The following is a 19,585-nucleotide window of genomic DNA, read 5'->3' as shown; positions in this document are numbered from 1 at the left end:
TAAAAGTTAAAAAGACTTTTGAACAAGACTAATAAATACAATGTGTGATCCTAGATCATTTGCCTGTGGAGGAAATATCTACCAAGGATACTGTTAAGACAATTTCAAAAATTCTAACATGAACTGTAGATTAAATACTAGTATAATATATACCAATACTTAGTGTCTTGATATTGACAATTGTATTACAGTTATATAAGATAATGTCTTTGTTTTTGGAAAATACAAACTGAAGTATTTAGGGGTAAAAGGGAATGATATTGATAATTATTCTCAAATAGTAGGAAGAATTTTTTAAATGCTGCCTGGGTCATCTGCTTCCAGCCAAGATGGAGTAACAAGGATCAAATTTACCCTCCTTCTTAAAACCATTTTAAAAATAGGCAAACTATATGAAACATCAGTACATAATACACTAGACTTAATGGGGGAAAAAAGGGACAATGGATGGGCATGGTGGCACACACCTATTGTAATCCCAGTGGCTCAGGAGGCTGAGACAGGATGATGGCAAGTTCAAAGCCAGCCTCAGCAATGGTGAGGTACTAAGCAACACAGTGAGACCCTGTCTCTAAATAAAATACAAAATAGAGCGGGGGATATGGCTTAGTGGTCAAGTGCCCCTGAGTTCAATCCCAGGTACTTGCCCTGCTTCACAAGAAAGGACAATGATCCCTGAGAAAAGGGAAAGTAACCATAGTGAGTCCTATGATTGAGAATTTTGAAGCCAAGGCACAGAGAGGACAATAAGGCAGAACTCAATGGACTTTGAGTTGAAGAGAAAGCAGAAAATATGAAAAACCAAGGTAACTAGAATTTACAGGACTGAGTACAGGAACAGAAAAGCTACTGAAAGAGATAATTCTGGTGATTTACAGAGGGTTCCCTTGACAATTCACCTGAGTACCTATCAGCTCATGAATGTGAGAGAAGTATGGAAGGCAAGAAAAAGGATCTCCCAAAGAAGGAGCTGTAACAATGCCCAGAACATACATAACATTATAGAACATTTTAGAACATACATAACATTATATACGAGATTATAACATTATATATATCACCAGCTGAACTGGAAAATTTCATGAATTTGCCTAAGTTTGGTAGAAAAATCAACCCTATGCTGAGTGAGCACTGCTCTTGTTCCATATAACAAATTTTAAAAGAAAGATACAAAAGATTCAGTTTTCAAATAGTTTATACCAGAAGCAAAGCTCAAGAATATGACTAGAAGAAGACAATGTCTAGCATTCAATCAAAAATTACCAACTATTCAAATAAGCAGGAGAATATAGTACATAATAAAGCAATAACAAATGAATCAAAACCAACTTATAATTGATGCAGATAATACATTTATCAGATAAGTATTTTAAAATATATATGCATGTTTTGTAAAGCCTACATAAAGATGTTGATGCAAAAAAATTAAATTGCCAGAGATGCAAAAATTATCCTACTACTAAATTAATTGAAAATATTAAACAGAATCAAGATAGATTGGTATTACAGAAAAGAAATAAATTTGAAGACACAAAAATAGAAACTGCCCCAAATGAAAGACATAGAGAAGAGGAAATGTAAAAAATAATAAACAGAGCATCAGTGAGTTGCCTTTAAGCAGCCAAACATATGTGCATTTGGAATCACCAAAGGAAGGGGAGGGGGCTGAACAAAAAAAAATATACTGAAAAATTAATGGGCTGAAATTTCAGAGTTTGATTAAATCAAATTTTAGAAACTCAACAATCCTAAACTTGAAGAAATTATTCTAATCATACATCATAATCAAATTGTTCAAATTAATAAAGGAAAAGAAGGATTAATCAACATGGTCACCCAAATTAAACTGACATACATATCATTCCATCCAACAATAGCAGAATGCACATTCTTTTCAAGTATACCAGAAACATTTGACAAGAAAGAACATATTCTAGGCCATAAAACAAGTCTAAATAAACTGAAAAGCATTTGTCATACAAAGTCCATTCTCTAATCAGAGTGGAACTAAATTAGAAATAAAAATGACTTCTGGGGAGAAAGTCTCAAATATCTGAAAGTAAAATAACATAATTCTAAGTAGCTATATGTAAAAAAAAATAATCTAAGGAAATTAGAAAGTATTTTTGAACTGAAGTGAAAATACAACATAACCAAATTCATAAGATGAAATTAAGATATGTTTATGTGAAATTTTTATAACACTAAACATCTGTGTTAGAAAGACCTATGTAAGAAAAACAGGAAGGTATCAAATTAATAACCACAGCTCCCACTAGAAGAAACTACAAAATAAGAGCAAATTAAGTCTGAATCAAGTAGAAATCATAGCAAAAATCAATGAAATAGAAAATAGAAAAGCAAGACAAAAAGTTATAGACAAAATTTGATATGATCATTAAATCTGTTAGAGTCACTGGGAGGAGGAGAGACAAGACAAAACTTATCAATATCAGAAAGAAAGTTGATATTATTATACATTCCATAGATATTAAGAACAATTATGCCAATATAACCACCTCTTAGAAGGAACAAATACATCCTTGAAAGACTCAAACTATCAAAGCTCATTGAAGAATATAACCTAGAGCTGGGGGTATAGCTCAGCCTTAGAAGAACACTTACTTATTAGCAGTTTAACAAGCCCAAGGTCTATAGAGCTCTGCACCATGAGAAGAAACAAAACAATAACAACAATTAAAAAAAAAACTAAATAGCCCTGTATCTATTAAACAATGTTAATTGATACTTTAAAATTCATTCCACATAGAAAACTCCCAAACCAGGTAGTTTCACCGATGAATTATATAAACCATTTGAGGAAGAAATAACCCCAACCATACACTTCCATAAAATTGAAAAGTTGAAAATATTCCCTAAGTTTCCATCGTCAATAATATCTAATACAAAATCAAAGATATAAGAAAACCATATAACAACACCTCTCATAAACACAAATATAAAAAATGTCAAATCAAATCTAAATATATTAAAAGAATAATATATCATGACCAAGTTGGGTTTATTCCAGGAATGCAGGGTTCGTTTACCATTCTGAAGCAATCAATGTAATTCACTGCATTAATAAACTTTTAAAAAGAAGATCATCCATTTTAAATGATATAAAAAAGGCATTTAATATAATCCAACATTCACTTTTGATAAATAATCTCAACAAAGTAGGATTAGAATTAAATTTACTCAACTTTATAAAAGATGTTAAACAAAATTCACAGCTAATGATGAAAGAGAATTCTTTCCCCACTAAGATCAGGAACAAGATAAGGATGTCAATTCTCACTTCATTAAACATCATAGTAGATATTCTAGCTAGAACAATAAGACAGGAAAAAGATATAAAATTCATTCATGAAGAAGTGATTCTGTTTTTAATTTCAGACAACATGATCATCTTTATAGAAAATCCAGTGGAAATGATTTTAAATAATAAAACTAATAAATTAATTTAGCAAGATTATGGATATAAAATCAATATATAAAAATCAACTCTATTTTATATACCAGTGACAATTTTAAATGAAATTTTAGAAATAATATCATTCCCAATAACATAAAAAATATGATCAAACATGTAAAAACACTGAAAACCACAGACCCCTACTATGAGAAATTAAAACATTAATAAATGAAAAGATAGACCTTGTACTTGAGCAGGAAGACTACTGAAAATGCCATTTCACTAGGTGTAGCCCACCCTCAAGAAGAGGTGATTATATAAGGTCACAAACACCAGGAGGTGGAGATCTTTGGGGTCATCTTAGAAGTTGGCCTACTACAGGTCCAAATATTACTAAAGGTTCCCCACACAATTTTTGTTGAATAATTTTATGCTTCCTCCTAAAAGGACTCTTAATACCTGGTTTGGCTTAAATCTTGGTTTTACTAATTACTATATAACCTTGCCAATCATTTAACTTTCCTGTGCCTCAACTTTCTCATCTATGAAAAGAAGACAATAACAGTACCTATTTCATGCAGTTATGTAAGAATTAAATGATTAAGTATCTATAAAGCTCATAAGTATATGGCACATAATAAGCACTTGTTTATATGCCTATATCATTACATCCATAAAACCAACGTAAGTACTAAAATTTCTATTTCTCTAACTGTTGACTACAATACATCCTTCTTCACTTTCAGACAACCACTGCAAGTAAGCCACGGTGTTTTTGTCAGGGTATGAACAAAAATAACTCACTAAATTGCAATGTACTTAGTCAACCTCAGGCACTGATAGAAAAGAATCTTATTTCCTTCTTTAGTTAAAGTTTCAGGAACATAGGTTATGCCTGGGATAATAATAAAAACATAATCCTGTTTTGCCAGATCTTAGTTTGTGCCGGTTCTCCAAGTCTGACCCACTTTCACTCTTAAAATTGTCCCAATTATGGGGTAGGATTATGGCTCTGCGATACAGCATTTGCATCGCTTACACAAGGCCAGGGTTCAATCCCCAGCACTGTAAAATACACAACAACAAGAATGTCCCAATTTACAGTCACTCCAGTTTGTCATAAACCGAGACTGGAATGGAAAGTGAATCTAGATAAACACTTTTGAATAAGAAACCAAAAAGGCAGGGAAAAAAGGGAAAAAAACTGAAGAAACAAGAAGAGGGGTTTGAGCACTGGAGATGGGTAGGAATGATGGGAATCTAGAAAATAACAAATGCTTAAAAATGTCCAAATACCACAATCAACTGGTCCATACTCTGCATTAATATTTCTATGCTGTCTATAAACCTGAGAGGTTTTTTTTCAGTATTGGGTAACTTAACACAGTCTTAAATGCTTATTAATAGGTCATAAGATATTTATTTAACTGGCATTTCCTTGAGGATTAAAAAAATTCTTAGTGAATACCAAATAAATGTTAATGTACTACATTTAGTCTCCCTTTCTTCTATCTGTTCTCATATATAATTATGAAGCCATTACATAATTCCAATAGACACTATCTTTAAAAACTAAGAAAACTTGTTTAAATCAATACATTACATGCCAAGAAACCATATTTATAGCTATTTTTAAATGCCTATCTAAAAACATTGGTTGACTGACATTGAAAATTCTAATTCCTTTATAATCCAGCAATACCCAAGTAAACAGTCATGACCCCTTAAGAGGATAAATATGTCCACTTTAATTAAAGACCAAATTATTTTGACTTTGTGTGCAATTTTTGCATCAGATTTTAAGATATATTTATAAGTCCTGTGATTTCACTAATGAAAGATCATTCAAGTAATAACTGAAAAAGCCTATAAACAAAGGCATTCTTAAAAGTTAGGTACCTTGAGTTTTTGAAAATTTAGGCTAGTAAAAGGAAAGCAGGGCTATGGATGTAGTTCAGGAGTAGAGCTGCTGCCTAGCATGTATGAAGGCCTGGGTTCAATTCCCAGCACTGCAAAAATGAAAATTAAAAAGAGAAAAGCAATACTACTACATTCCAGAACACTGATGAACCTTTAAAATGTTTTGCCAAGTAAAAGAAGTAAATCACACAAAAATATTCATATATTATATAATTCTGTTTATATGAAAGGTCCAGAACTGACAAAACTGTACAGACAGAAAGTTAGATCAGAAGTTGCCTACACTGGAGCAAAGGAAGGGCTAGGAATAAAGGGAATCCTTTAGGACAGAGAGAACATTCTAAAATTAATTACAATGGTGGTTGCAGAACCTTGTGAATATACTAAAAAACAGTGAATTGTACTTTAAATGGGTAAACATGTGGTCTATGAATTAGATTTCAATAAAGTTTTTGTCCAAAAACAGGATTGAGGCTCTAATTCTTACCCTAAGAATATAAATGACTATGTATTAATATCTTAAAAATGGAAAAATAATGTTTCTCATACTTCATAGAACAGAACGCTAAGAAATGTATACACTAGTCTGTTCACATGAATTACTAATCATAAATGCTAGTACAAACTGTCTCTAAATCCTAATGAATTTCAGACTATGTATGGATTTTTTGAACAAAATAAATTTAGACATTGGCTTGACTTTAAACTCATGGTGATTTTAAGCTTATTTCCTGACTTTATAGGGAAATAAAAATAACTTAAATAATAGTCAAATTGCCAGTATTTATTCCTAAGCATCTGTTAATTGCAGCTTGTCAGTACAAAGCTTAATAAAGTGAGATAATGCATGCCAATCTAATGTTTGATTTAGACATTTCACAATGTATGCATATGTCAAAATATCATGCCCTACACCATAAATATACACATTTTGTCAATTAAAAATAATTTATAAAAGCAACAAAATACAAATATTAATAAACATAACTTGAAAGTTTTGAAACAAGTAACTTCTTAACTGTATAAATACTGTCGTACTTTGCCCTCTTAAATTATGTTTCTAGAGTTTGAAGTACAAAGTATTATTATTTCTTGATCTAGTTATATATATTTTTTTAAAGAGAGAGAGAGATTTTTATTAATATTTATTTTTTAGTTTTCGGTGGACACAACATCTTTGTTTGTATGTGGTACTGAGGATCGAACTCGGGCCACACGCATGCCAGGAGAGCGCGCTACCGCTTGAGCCACATCCCCAGCCCAGTAGTTATATATTGTTATATTCCATTGTTCAAAAAAGAGTTACCAAACATCAAGCTGATTTAGGTGAATACTATCAACTGTTAAATCATTCAATAAATCTACTCTATGGAAGCAAACAATAAACAATACAAGTTATTAATACTGATATCTTACATTAAAATCACAAAAAATTGAAAGACTAGTTTCATTATTCTACTATTCATGTTTATTTAAAATATAATGTAATTTGTGGAATATAACAATATATGGAAGCACTGTCATATTTCCACAGTTATATTATAGCACTAACCCTGGTATTCAGAACTAAGATTTCAGGCAGTTACTACACCACAGAAAGGTAACTGAATACTATCTTAGGAAGTGACACAAAGCTGCATAATGTTCAGATTTGCTAAATCTGGGTGGTAAAAACAGATTTTTCACTATATTTTATATCATTAATCTCTGTTAGGTATATGTAAAATAGTGTATCCATATAGTAAATGTGTGTGTATACATACACATATATGTATGTGGACATATAAAATATATGTACATAAAAATAAAAGTATATGTATACACAAATAATTGTAATATGTTCTTTGATGTTACTTAACTACTATTAATAATAGAAAAAAGCAACAATAAATTTATTTTCTTTCTGTCTAGTAAGAATTATCTGATAACTGTGTAGAGCACAGTTTCAAATTTAAATCAATAAAATAAGACAATAAGATATCATTTGGTAAAGGGAGATAACATTTAATGCCTTGGGATAAAATTTGGCCTTGGGAGATAAACTATCAGTTTTCTCCTGGAATTCCTAATGAATCTTTATACTTCCTATGTAATAACATATTATTATTCCTAGTGAGCTGATATTTTGAGCAAAAATAAATTATTATCTATAAAAACTATAAAAGGAGGGGTCACAACACTGAATATTGATAAGTGAGTCATATGAAGCAGTTTTCAACATTAATATAAAAATCATCTATAGAATTCTCAGAATTATTTTTATTAAAAGTAGCACTATGATTTAAACATACCCAGTTTTACAAATAAAAAATATATAAGGGAGAGTTGAGCATTGATAACTTCCTTCCATTCTCTGAAAAATAACTATCTAAATAACAAAGATGATAGTCATCTCTTTCGATTAGTCACTCTGTAGCCCTATTATAAACTATTAAATAGGCTAAAAATTACTTTGAGACTTTAGTAACAATTAAATGAAATACTCTACATTGTCACAAAAGAGGCATTTTTCTAATCTCTACTACATTAGCCAATCTAAAAAGATACGAGATCCAAATTCTAAACTGTCCTATTAAATCCTAACATCATTTCTAGTACTTTTCTAATCATTAGAGACAAATTAAGGAGAAAATGTTATGTTAAAATCCCAAACATCAAAAAAGGCACTCAAAGTAGCTTACAGAAGCAAGGAAGAGCTCTGTAAAAAAAAATTAGAAAAATATTTAGGCCAATTCAGAGTAACAAAGTGTACAGCTGAATGTTGTCAGTGCAAGGAAAGGGTGGCTAACTGCCCAGATCTAGCTCACTACTTGAATACTTATAAATATGCTCCCTTGGTATAACTGCTGCCATTTGATGCAAAAGATAAAAATCCAATATAGATACAAAATAAAAATGTGAAGTCTCATTTTGTGTGAAGAAGTGTTTTACAATATAAACAAAAAAGTCATGTAAATATCTGTGAAATTTTGTAAACTATATATATTAGATATTTTCCTCTAGTAATTTCATCAACACTAATCATATCTAACTTTTTTTTTTAAACACAAAGCTTTTCATTAGCACAAGTCCTAGATTTTTAATTCCTTAAGTATATATTAGGAACATTCCAGACTACAAGACTCACGCAAATGCAGAATTAATCAGACTAATGTGTCAATACATATGAACATAAAACCATATGATGTTGTTTTTTTCAGCAAACTGGTCATAAACAAAAATTTCTGGTTTATAATAACCAAGTAGAGGAAGTCAATGAAACAAACAGATTCAGAAACTTAAATTCTGCAGTTCATTAAACAGAGAATTTATTCTAAAAATTACACTGAAGTAACTTATGTTACTCAGTTTAAGATTCTTATCCCATGTACTTTATACTCCATCCATAGAACTTAACATAGAGTCAATGAGCACACCACAGATAATGCATCTGGTACATACTGCCTTGCAAATTATGAGAAATAATTAAAGTAACAAAAAAAGCTATTTCACTCAGCCAAGGCAGAATAGTGTTTTCACTTTGCTTGCTTGCTACTGTTATTTTATTTTGTCTTTTATTTGTAAATACTGGAAAAAGGTCAAAAGATACACTTAAAATTATTTAAGCATAACGTTTCTGACCAACCACAATTAGAATATAAAAAAACTAAAACAAAGCCCGTCATGGTGATGCACATCTGAAGTTACAGCTACTCAGGAAAATGAGGCTTCCACCCAGAAGTTTGAGACCAGCCTGGGCAACATAAACAGATTCTCCAAAACTTAAGTAAACAAATAAACTAAGATAGGATAGTCAAGGAAGACAAGATCATCAGAGTTGAGTCCTCTTTCACTTAGCTGAGTGACCTTGAGAAACATACTTAACTATTTTGAATGTTTTCTCTTTTCTAACATAAGGAAGATAATACTATCTACTTCACAGAGTTGTTGCTTTAAGAATAAAAAAAAATTTGAATGCAGTTTTTAAAACTAGAAATCAATATATGAATTCCTTCAGTTATTGTCCAGTTAATAATTTTGCTTGAGAGAAAAGCTGTTTAACACATAATATAATAAATCTTCTTTATATATCTTAATTAAAATTTAAATAGATAATCATATAAGTAAATTGTGTAACTACCATTATTCTCCTCCCCTTTAATAAATTTACATAAACTAACACAACTTGGAGGTAAGAATATTTAATATATTTTATAACCTAGAGTCACAGCTTTATTTTTAAAATAGACATTTTCTTATACTTTTAAATGTTGCTTTTTGTAAGTATTTTGTTCAATTAATCAATCATATATGTGCTTCTAATTAAACATTATGAGTAGGACTTAATCAGTAGAAGGAAAGTTATTTATTAAATTTCTAGGTCAAACCTTAATCTCCTCTTGTTTCTTATTTGGTTCATTTAATGTCAACATATTAATAATATATTCTTTCTCAGTAGTAAAAAAGAAATAGCCATTTTGCTTTTTCTATCCTCATTACCTGAATAAGGCTTCAGATAGAGCTAAATATAGTTATAATATCAAACAAACAATAATCAAAGGAAAAATACTTGCAACAAACCATACCTAGTAATAAGAACTGCATTATCGTGGTGGGCAATCCCATTTTCTGGAATGGTGTTTCCATCACTTTGGTGGGAGAGAATGGATTTCTGCCATTTACAGAAGCTATCGAGGGACTTGTCTGCATGGTGGTTTATCTCCAAGTTTGGCTGCAATACAACATGCATACCAGAAATGTTCCAAACAAATTACTAAGGTCAGTTGTTAAAACTTTTGAAGACTAAAGTGGGACTATAATTAGAAGCAGTGGTTTCTAGGAATAATCTCATGCCAATTTTGATCTCTATAATATCTGACCTAGAGTTCTTTTAGTTTATTATTGAACATTCTTTCCAGTTACAGCTTTAATTATAATGTGAACATATGTGAGGCTATCAGCATACAAAACCAAAAAAAAAAAAACATTGTTATAAAGTATACCATGCAAATGCTCATCCTTATACTAAAACATAGCTAATACACATATATACATAGTTTTAACAAGACTTAAGAGGTATATTCTTCTAAAGTATTTAAAATTTGCTTAAAACATTAAATGTTTAGAGCTAAAAATCAAAATCAACTATGACTTCTTAAGAGGACAAATAAGGAAATATATTATTTAATAATAAATAACTCCATAGCCTAAGAGGTTTAGGTTTAAAACTAATTCTTTCTTACCTGATCTTCTGTGAGAACAATTAAGCGGGCCACTATAATGTTCACAACGTTTCCTAGGCTGGAATCACGATAAAGTTTGGCAACCTGACCTCCAGAAAATAAGAAAAGACACAAAGTCAGACAAAAATCATAGGATCATAGTTTGATTCTATCTGATTAAAAAAAGTATGCCCATTGTATATATGAAAATATATTTTTAATGCTATCTTGTTTAAAATTCAAGATGCCTTGGTAAAAGATTTTACCAGTCTACCTCAAGAAATATTTTTTCCTAGAAATGAACTATAACACAGTAATTAAAGGGTAAGCTGATATTTCAAGTTATAGAAAACATTTTAAACAAGATTTAATAGCCCATTAAAAACATATCATCTAAAAACTAACAATAAGATTATCTTTAAGTTTATTTTCTATGGAACTTGAACATTAATAGGCCAATTCTTGGGTTGTATCTCAGTGATAGAGCACATGCTTAGCATGCATGAGGCCCTGAATTAAATCTCAAGCTCCAAAAAATCTCTCTACAATTTTAGATAGATGAATTCTTATGATCATTTGTTTCCTAGTAAAAATCTATGAACTTAGTACAAAGTACAACAAACTACTAAGTAAACCAGTATATAGAAAGTTCAAACTTACAATATTCATCACACTCAAAATGTAGTGTTCAATATCTTTGCGGCCATGGTAGCCCACCATCATTTTGTCTGCCACTACTAATGTTTCCACAAATCGCTCAATGCTCACTGATCTCTTCTGTCTGTGGTGAATATGTGTGTCATTAGTTGGCAGTAAAGAAGGAAAAGCAGATGATGTGTCATTCAGCCACCAAGGTTTGCCATTTCTTGTGAGGTCTACAATAAGAACAATTAGCCAATTCAGATAAAATCACTAATTAAACATACTTATTTATAGATTTTTCATTTAGATAAACTTCTCATAAATTTTCTAATGTATTATGATTTTTCAAAATTAAGAAAGGGAATGAAGAAATGCAGTAGTATCTTTAAAAATTTAAGAATAACATTCAAATACTCATAAAAATAAATCTGTAAATGAATTAATAGTAAAACATTTTTCAAATAATCATTTCCTATTATTCCAGGGAGTAATTATATCATAATACTTTTAAATTTAAAATACATACTCTAAAGAATCACTTATTTTAAAAGCAACTAAGGCATAAACTTTAGAAACAGCCTAAAGTAGTTCTGGTAAAAAAAAAAAAAAAACAAAAAAACAATGATACAGCAAAAATCTACTCCTAAGTTATTTCTGAGCATTTATTTTGAAGTAAAATGCTTTTATTAAACTATCTTAATTAAAACCAATTCTACTATTTTAGAAATCACAATTTAAATGACTATGAATTAATTGTTCTACATAATTTTGCAGTAACTATTTATGCTAACAGAGTACACAAAGTATTCCTTTTCCAAAGTCTAGAGATAAGGAGCATTAAAACAAGAGTTGAAAGATTCTAACACAATTTGCTTTAAACCACATTTGGTGTCTATTATCACACATCCTTCAGTATAAGGAAACCTTTTAGTTCCATGGCATTTGCAAACACTGCCTTATATATATTCATCTTCATTTGAAAAACTTGAGCAGGTAGAGGTTGTCTGCATACTCACTTCCATATTCTTATATTTGATCTGAAAATCTTTCTACCCTTTCTTATTGAAAAAGATAGTTAGGAAAAATTAAATTAATGTATATTACATAATTATGTTAAATAATACTGTAGCACCAGTCTAGTGTCTCTCCCTTGCTGGCTTGGTGAAAGCAACCAACCATATTGGTGAACTCTTGGCAAAAAACTGCAGGTTGCCTCTGGCAAACAAGCCAAAAACTAAAGCTACCCAATCCAGAAATAATTGAATACTACAAAGATCCATGGGAAAGGAGAAATAAAAATTCTTCTCCAGATGAGAATCCAGCCTGTTTTAGGCTGAGTAGATGGCTCATCCACATTGGTTCCTGACCTATAAAAACTATAAGAGGATAAATATTTGTTGCTTAAACCACTATGTTTGTGGCAATACTGTTGTGAAACTGCCAAATCTTTCCTGTATCAATAAAACTCCAATTCCTCCTTCCTAATCCTCTGTGATCATATAATCATTCATGTATTCAAGTCATGCCCAGTTTTCTCTTTCTCTGGCTAAACAGATTAAGTGTTTAAATATGAGTTTAATTTCCAACCTTTGGCCATTACTCCAATGTATTCAATTTCTCTTTATCTTAAGTACTGAAAGAAGAATTTAGCATGATTGGGTACTAAATAGGTTGCAATGTTAGTTTTCATTTGATAAGTTTTCAGTATAAGGCACTGCTATTATCAATATCACCATTCTCATTGTCATAATTTTAAAACTTTTTATTTTTTTAAATTGGTAGTTTGCTTGGCTATCACTGTATCACTCTCTATCAGACTACAAATTCTTTAAATATAAATTCTACATCTTTGTGTTTATGATTGTCCATCAATGACACATTGTATATACCAAATATTATTATATATTTGATATTATTTATACAGACATATGGAATGACTAAAATCAAGAGAGCTCAATTGCATTTTAAAAACTGAATTAATACAGAATGGTTAGCTCATTATGAAACTATATCTACATTTATAAATAATTGACTCCTTAATGTTAAGCTTAATGATCTGTAACTAATATATTTTTAGCTGTACATGAGAATAAAAGATTGATCTGTTTTGCTCCAACATAAAGATTAGTAAAGATACATTTGCTGGACTGGGGTTGTAGCTCAGTGGTAGAGCACTTGCCTAGTATGTGTGAGGCACTGGGTTTGATCCTCAGCACCACATATAAATAAGTAAAATAAAAGTATTGTATCTATCTACAAGTAAAGGAAAAAAAAAGACATTTGGGGGTTGGGGTTGTGGCTCAATGGTAGAACACTTGCCTAGCATGTGTGAGTTACTAGGTTCAATACCCAGCACTGCATTAAAAAAAAAAAAAACAAATAAAATAAAGCTGTGTCCATCTCTGCAACTAAAAAAAAAAATTAAAAAAATACATCTGGGCACTGGATTTGATCCTCAGCACCACATAAAATATATAAATAAATAAAGATATTGTGTCCATCTACAACTAAATAAAATTTACCAAAAAAATGATACATTTGCTTTGCTCAATTTAATTTCAGATAGATCAGAGATGTTAAGAAAACATTGCTCCATAACCATATATACCAGTAACTTTTTCTCAAAACCAACATATGGATGTCACTGCCATCTGAAACAAGATTTTAACATTTTGATCAATATCAAAATGTTTGAATATATATAGCCATTCACAATTATTTAATTAACCTGCTTTATTTTTTGTTCATGGCATTTATTATTTCTTGATAGTTGGTCATATATTTATTAGTTCATTTACCTATTTAGTTAATTGTCCTTCCTCACTAGAATATAAGCTCCATGACAGTAAAAATATTTTCTGCTTTATTTATTTATGCATCCTCAGCACCTAAAATAGCTTTGCACATAGTGCTAAATGAATATTTATTTAGTAGATACATAAGTAAATAATGTAGGTATAGAGACATAATGTTATCTATGTCGATGGACTAAAAGAAAATTCAGTTATCTCTGGATGCAAGAATAACAATAATTTTCATTTTAATGTTTTTTTCTTTTTTCCTCTATTCTCTAACTATTCCAAAGAGAACAGATATTACTTCCATAAAAATCATTTAAAATGCATCTATTGAATCTAATTATAATGGAAAAATTCATATCTGGATATGAGATCATTGAATCCAGTGTCAATGGTGCTTTTATATCCTATAGTTTGATATAAACTTGATGACTCATAACAAGCTAATTGGCAATATATGTCTACAAATTCCTATCTCTTGCTTGACCTATGCTGTTGAGATAGTATCACAATCAAGTTCTTAACCAGACACTTCCCAAAGTAACAAAACATAAAATAGTTTTTTCACCAATGGCATCTAGTAACAATTCCTGGAACTCAGGGAACTACTACCATATTGCCACTAATGGGAAGGCCAGTGAAGTGTCTAAAAGTGTGACAGGTCAGATCTAGGAGACAGAGTTGACTAAAAACAGGACTATTAACCTTGAGTCAGGTTATAGAAAGTTAGTACAGTAGTCCAGGCAAGAGACAATTATAGTGCAGAGGAGAGATGGGAAGAAAAGAAGAAAATCTTCCCCCAAAAGGGAAGAATTTTATAACAATAAAAATTTGTGTTTGATTCATGCCTAAACCACTGAAACATAAAGTCTGCTAGAGTTCAAATAATGTATTGGAACTACGAAAGAGAATAATTTGAATATCAAAATTAAGAAACGCCTTTCAGAATGATAAAATATTGAAATTTTTTTTGTGTGAGAAGTTATCTTCTTTATATTCATAAAGAGAAGTATGTTATTTTATTAAAAATTTTATATCCAAACAAACAACTAAATATTTGAATCCTAGTTTTTAAGGAATTTATTTATATATAGTTGTACTTATGGCCTAAGTCTTATTAAATACAAGATAAAATAAACTAATTTCCATAATGAATAAACTTATTTCCATAAAGACTAATAAAAGTCAATATAAAGACTAAATCAAACCTTTTACTTATTATAAGGAATTTTGTTTCATGTTTTAAGTGGATTCAGTTTAAGTGGCCTTTGTCTCTTAAGTTTTCCTATCATTATGTTAACATCCTCCTAACTTCCTGCCTCTAGTCATGCTCTCCTCTAATTCAGTCTCCACACAGCTACTTATACTCTTTTTTTAAAATAAATCTGATTATGTCATTCCTCCTACTTAAAACCTATTAGTGTGTTTCCAGCATACTCAGGGTAAACAAATTACTTCATATTATTTATAAGCCCTTCATGTTGACCTTATCTTTCATGTCTCATTGCTTACAACCACACCCCTCAACCACCATGAACCCCATCTCCATCTCTCCAGTCCATATTCTAATATCCCATTACATGTACTGTCAGTTTCTGGAATGTGACATTCTCTCTTTTGCTTAGGACCTTGGAAAATGCAGTTTCCTCTATGTGGCACAGTCTAGTCACCGATCATTCTACATTTGCCCACCTACCTTCCAGGAGATGGTAGACCTCAAATCTTAGCTGAGAAGTCACTTCTTCCATGAAGATTTCCTTGATCAATAAAGTCTAGGTTTGTTGTCTCTATCATGTACCATATAGTTCCCTAATTCAGTGCCATATCTATCTTTGAAAACTACCTTATGACTCTTCAAGTCTTATTCAAGTGTCTAAATTCCTGCTACTAGCAGGAAACTAGCAAACTAACTAAATAGTACAGAGTACAATGGAACACTTCTTCATGCAAGTTGTAACCATTACCTGAATAAAATAAGATGATGTTTTTTCCCTTCAAAGAAAAAAGGTGTCAAATTTTATACAGATTTACATTTAAGGACTTCTTAAAGAGCTTCCAGATTGATTTAAAATTACTGGGGACTGGGGTTGGGGCTCAGTGGTAGAGTGCTTGCCTAGCATGTCTGAGGCACTGGGTTCGATCCCCAGCACCACATAAAAAAACTAAATAAAAACAAAAGTAAAGGTATTGTGTCTATATACAGCTAAAAAATATTTTTTAATTAATTAATTAATTAAGTTACTGATATATGACAACTTTTAAGAGGGCCCTGTACATATGTCTAATTACTCAAATTCCTATTTACTTTTATTATTAAGTAATTATTTCCTTACTATATTTTCCAGAAGAAAGAAAAAGGGGTAATACAATACAATATTATTTCCAAAACCTACACACTCACCCAAAACCCCACAATGAGAGTGATCATAGAGATGTCGTTGTTGAAGGGTAGATTTTTTGTAAATAACATGAGGATGGCCATTTTCATAACTAAAATGCTTGGAATCTTCTGTGGTGTTCTTTAAAGGCTCAATAAAATATTCTTCATCTTCTGTAGCAATAATACCATGCTAAAAAAAATAAACAAAGATTACCAAGAAGAACAATCATTTTAAACATTTGTTATCATTATTACCAAGAGTCAAAAATGAATTGATACTTCTCCTAAAATTTTCTTTCAATGGTACTGGGGTTTGAGCCCAGGGGTGTTCTACCTCTGAGCTATATCCCTCACCCTTTTCATTTTTTGAAACAAGATCTTGCTAAATTTCGAAGGCCAGCCTCAAATTTGGGATTTTCCCTTCACAGCCTCGAAAGTAACTAGGATTAAGGCTACTTTTTATGCCACTGTGCCTGGTTTAAAACATATTAATAAAAATTGTCATGTATTATTTGAACTCCATAAGGTATAAAATGTCCCTAAATCTTTAAAAAGGATATTTAAATACCTTTATATGCTATGCACTCCACTAAGCATAAATACATTGTCTACTACAACTTTCCCAACAACTCTGCTCAAGGTGACAGACCTCCATGTGAATATTTAAAATTTATTTACTTTTGAAATTGTGTATATAATGTAGCTACATTTTCTGTGTTTAAATACAGATATGTGATTAAGTTTTAGCCAATTAAAAAAATGTACAGAGGGCTGTATATCAGCCTTCAAATGCCTTTCCAGTGGAATTCACTCAATTTACTGCCAATTGAATGGAGAGGGTTCCTAAGATCTAGGGGAAGTTGAAGCTAAAAAAAGAAAGAAGGAACCTGGTCCCTGAGTGACCTCTTAGAAATCTGTCTAATATAAACACTGATATAAGGAAGAAATAAACTTCTATTGTGATAACCACTGACATTTTAAGGTGGAAGTTACATCAACTTATATGTCCTTAGTTAACATACATTCCTTGCATTCTCATTTTGCAGATAAAGTAACAGGCTCAGAGGTCAAGAACTTGCCCAATTCTAGACAGAAGAATGAAAAGGAGCTGGTAAACAAAGATCTGCTATTATTCATAATGTTCCATTGCCTTATACCTATTTTCTAAGCCAAGTACTCAGTTATCATATCTCCCATTTAAAAATTTCTCTAGCCCAAATGAAGTACCTTCACTCTCCTCTGAGCTCTACTAGAGTTTAGATATCAATTTTTCTCAATTTATGCCACATTGTTTTACTATATCTCAAGCCTAAAGTTTTATTTAAATTTTATATAACTTATAACTGCATGTTTTATCTTCCCAACTAGACAATTTGCTTTCTACAGGCAACATGTTATGTCCCATTTCTTTGCATCAGAGCCATAGAAAATATCTCATATGTAATAGGTTTCAAATAGAATTTTATTAACAAAAAGAAATAAGATGGTAAAATTGACCTGCATCAAAAATAAGAACTTCCAAAAAATAATAACTTCCACGCTTGTCTAACAGTGTTTTCCTAAGAATGGCACATGTGAGGATCGCTCTTAATCCAACTAATTTACCCTGTAACACCGGATAAAACACAAACTCTATGGGCTTATTTCCTCAGCTGGAAAAATGAAAGGGTTGTTCTAAATTAGTGGTTTTAAAACAGCACTCTGGGGAGCCCTAAGGGTTCCATGAAAGTGCCCTCAGGGGATTGTCCCAGACAACAAAGGAAGACCTACAGGGCTTGGATTCTGGGGTTTAGAATCAGCTGTGCTTTTATTAATCTGTATATTAAGTTTCCACATAACATTTCATATGAGAAAAGCATTTTGCTGCTTTAAGAAAGAAAAAATAGTTGAAAACCTCTGGTCCAGATAATCTCTAAGATCCCTTTGAATTCTAATTCTCTAAGATCCTATTTAGAGAAATGCATGTTAAGTAAAACATGCTTGAAAAAAAGAGAAGACATAATTGGAAATGTTCTAATTTACAGATAAAGTTGAAGTCGCCTATAACCCACATGAATGAGTAGAGGAATGCAAAAAATAAAGCAAACCTTAGTTGATTCATATTATTTTCACCATTGTTTGTACTAGGAAACTGAGCACAGTACCTCCAGAAAGGGGGCAAGTTTCAATATGAGTTTTGATTAGAAGGAAGTATAGAAAGTAGAATCTAAGGTACTCTGCAGAAAGGGTAAAATAATCAGAACTAATTTCACACATGCCCCACTCCTGCCTATTAGTCCCCACAAGAAGCCCAAGCTGCATCCACTGAATTCTACCAGTCATATGGTTATGTATGTCAGATTTTCAGATCCCATCTCCTCTACTCCTAAAATCACAGTGGTCTCTGGGCAGTAGAGAGTTGAAAGGGCCCAGATAAGAAAGTCATGTTACAGCAAGTAAATGGAATCAGAAGGCAGTAAGTAAACAAAATCTGTAATTTAAAGAATGGAAAAACTTCTGAAAGGGAAATCCAGAAAGTTCATGTTAGGTATTCTGTAAAACATTTACCCATCTTTTCTTTGACGTTAGTGCTTACATCAGCACAACTTTACAGATGAGAAACTAGATGGAGCAAAGTTAAATAACAAATTCATTTGATTGTCTTTGGAAACTACTCTCCTAACCACTATAGTTTTATTAGCTTTTCCTCTACAGACTGTTTAAGATTTTATTTATCCATTCATCAAATGGGCTTTGGATATCTACAACAGTGAACCAAAGTGTCAACTCTTATCAGAATGCCTCCTGTCTAGTGGGAGGAGTTAGAAAAAATTAATTAATTTGATAAATAAATGATATACCAGATAGTGATAAATGAAAAAGGAGGGAAAGGCTGTTTTAAAAGACAGATAATAATCAAAAGTGAGGGCATTATACAAATATTTTAGAATAGATGGGGGAAATTCTCTCTAAAAAGGTGATATTTGAACAGAAACCTGCATAAAGCCACCCAAATAAATGTCTTGGGAGGGGCAGAGAGACTAGGAAAGCAAATGAAAAGGGAATTAGCTAGGAACATCCATGTGTATTCAAGAAACAGCAAGGAGCTACACAGGCTGCAGAAAGAGAAGAGGAGAAAGATTACAGGATTAGAAAGGGGCTGGAGGTCAGATATGGAGGACCTCAGTTAAGGTAAAGTCCCAGGAATTTCTGCATGCCTGCAAAAGCCCTGCTATTGCTTCCTTCA

The 19,585-nt window shown here is 31.3% G+C and overlaps 1 protein-coding gene across 8 annotated transcripts in view; it reads right to left on the bottom strand.

Annotated features, from left to right (window-relative positions):
* Window positions 1-19,585, bottom strand: part of Adamts6 (ADAM metallopeptidase with thrombospondin type 1 motif 6) — a 289,202-nt gene that overhangs the window by 251,800 nt on the left and 17,817 nt on the right. For 7 of the 8 annotated variants that reach the window (XR_013423336.1, XM_078015828.1, XM_078015829.1 and 4 more), the window contains 4 exons: window positions 16,381-16,549; window positions 11,200-11,414; window positions 10,561-10,644; window positions 9,904-10,049 (listed from right to left, as the gene is read on the bottom strand). Coding sequence is in view for 6 of the 8 variants with exons in the window: in XM_078015828.1 (XP_077871954.1) it covers window positions 9,904-10,049; window positions 10,561-10,644; window positions 11,200-11,414; window positions 16,381-16,549 (614 nt within the window). In the remaining 2 variants the exon portion in view is untranslated. Of the gene's footprint in view, window positions 1-9,903; window positions 10,050-10,560; window positions 10,645-11,199; window positions 11,415-16,380; window positions 16,550-19,585 lie in introns of those variants that run through there. The other variant, XM_021722486.3, reaches the window with a different exon arrangement.

Source organism: Ictidomys tridecemlineatus, chromosome 1 (genome assembly GCF_052094955.1).
Source record: "Ictidomys tridecemlineatus isolate mIctTri1 chromosome 1, mIctTri1.hap1, whole genome shotgun sequence".
In the NCBI taxonomy this organism is placed as follows: Eukaryota; Metazoa; Chordata; class Mammalia; order Rodentia; family Sciuridae; genus Ictidomys; species Ictidomys tridecemlineatus.
This window is presented reverse-complemented; position numbering and strand designations above follow the sequence as displayed.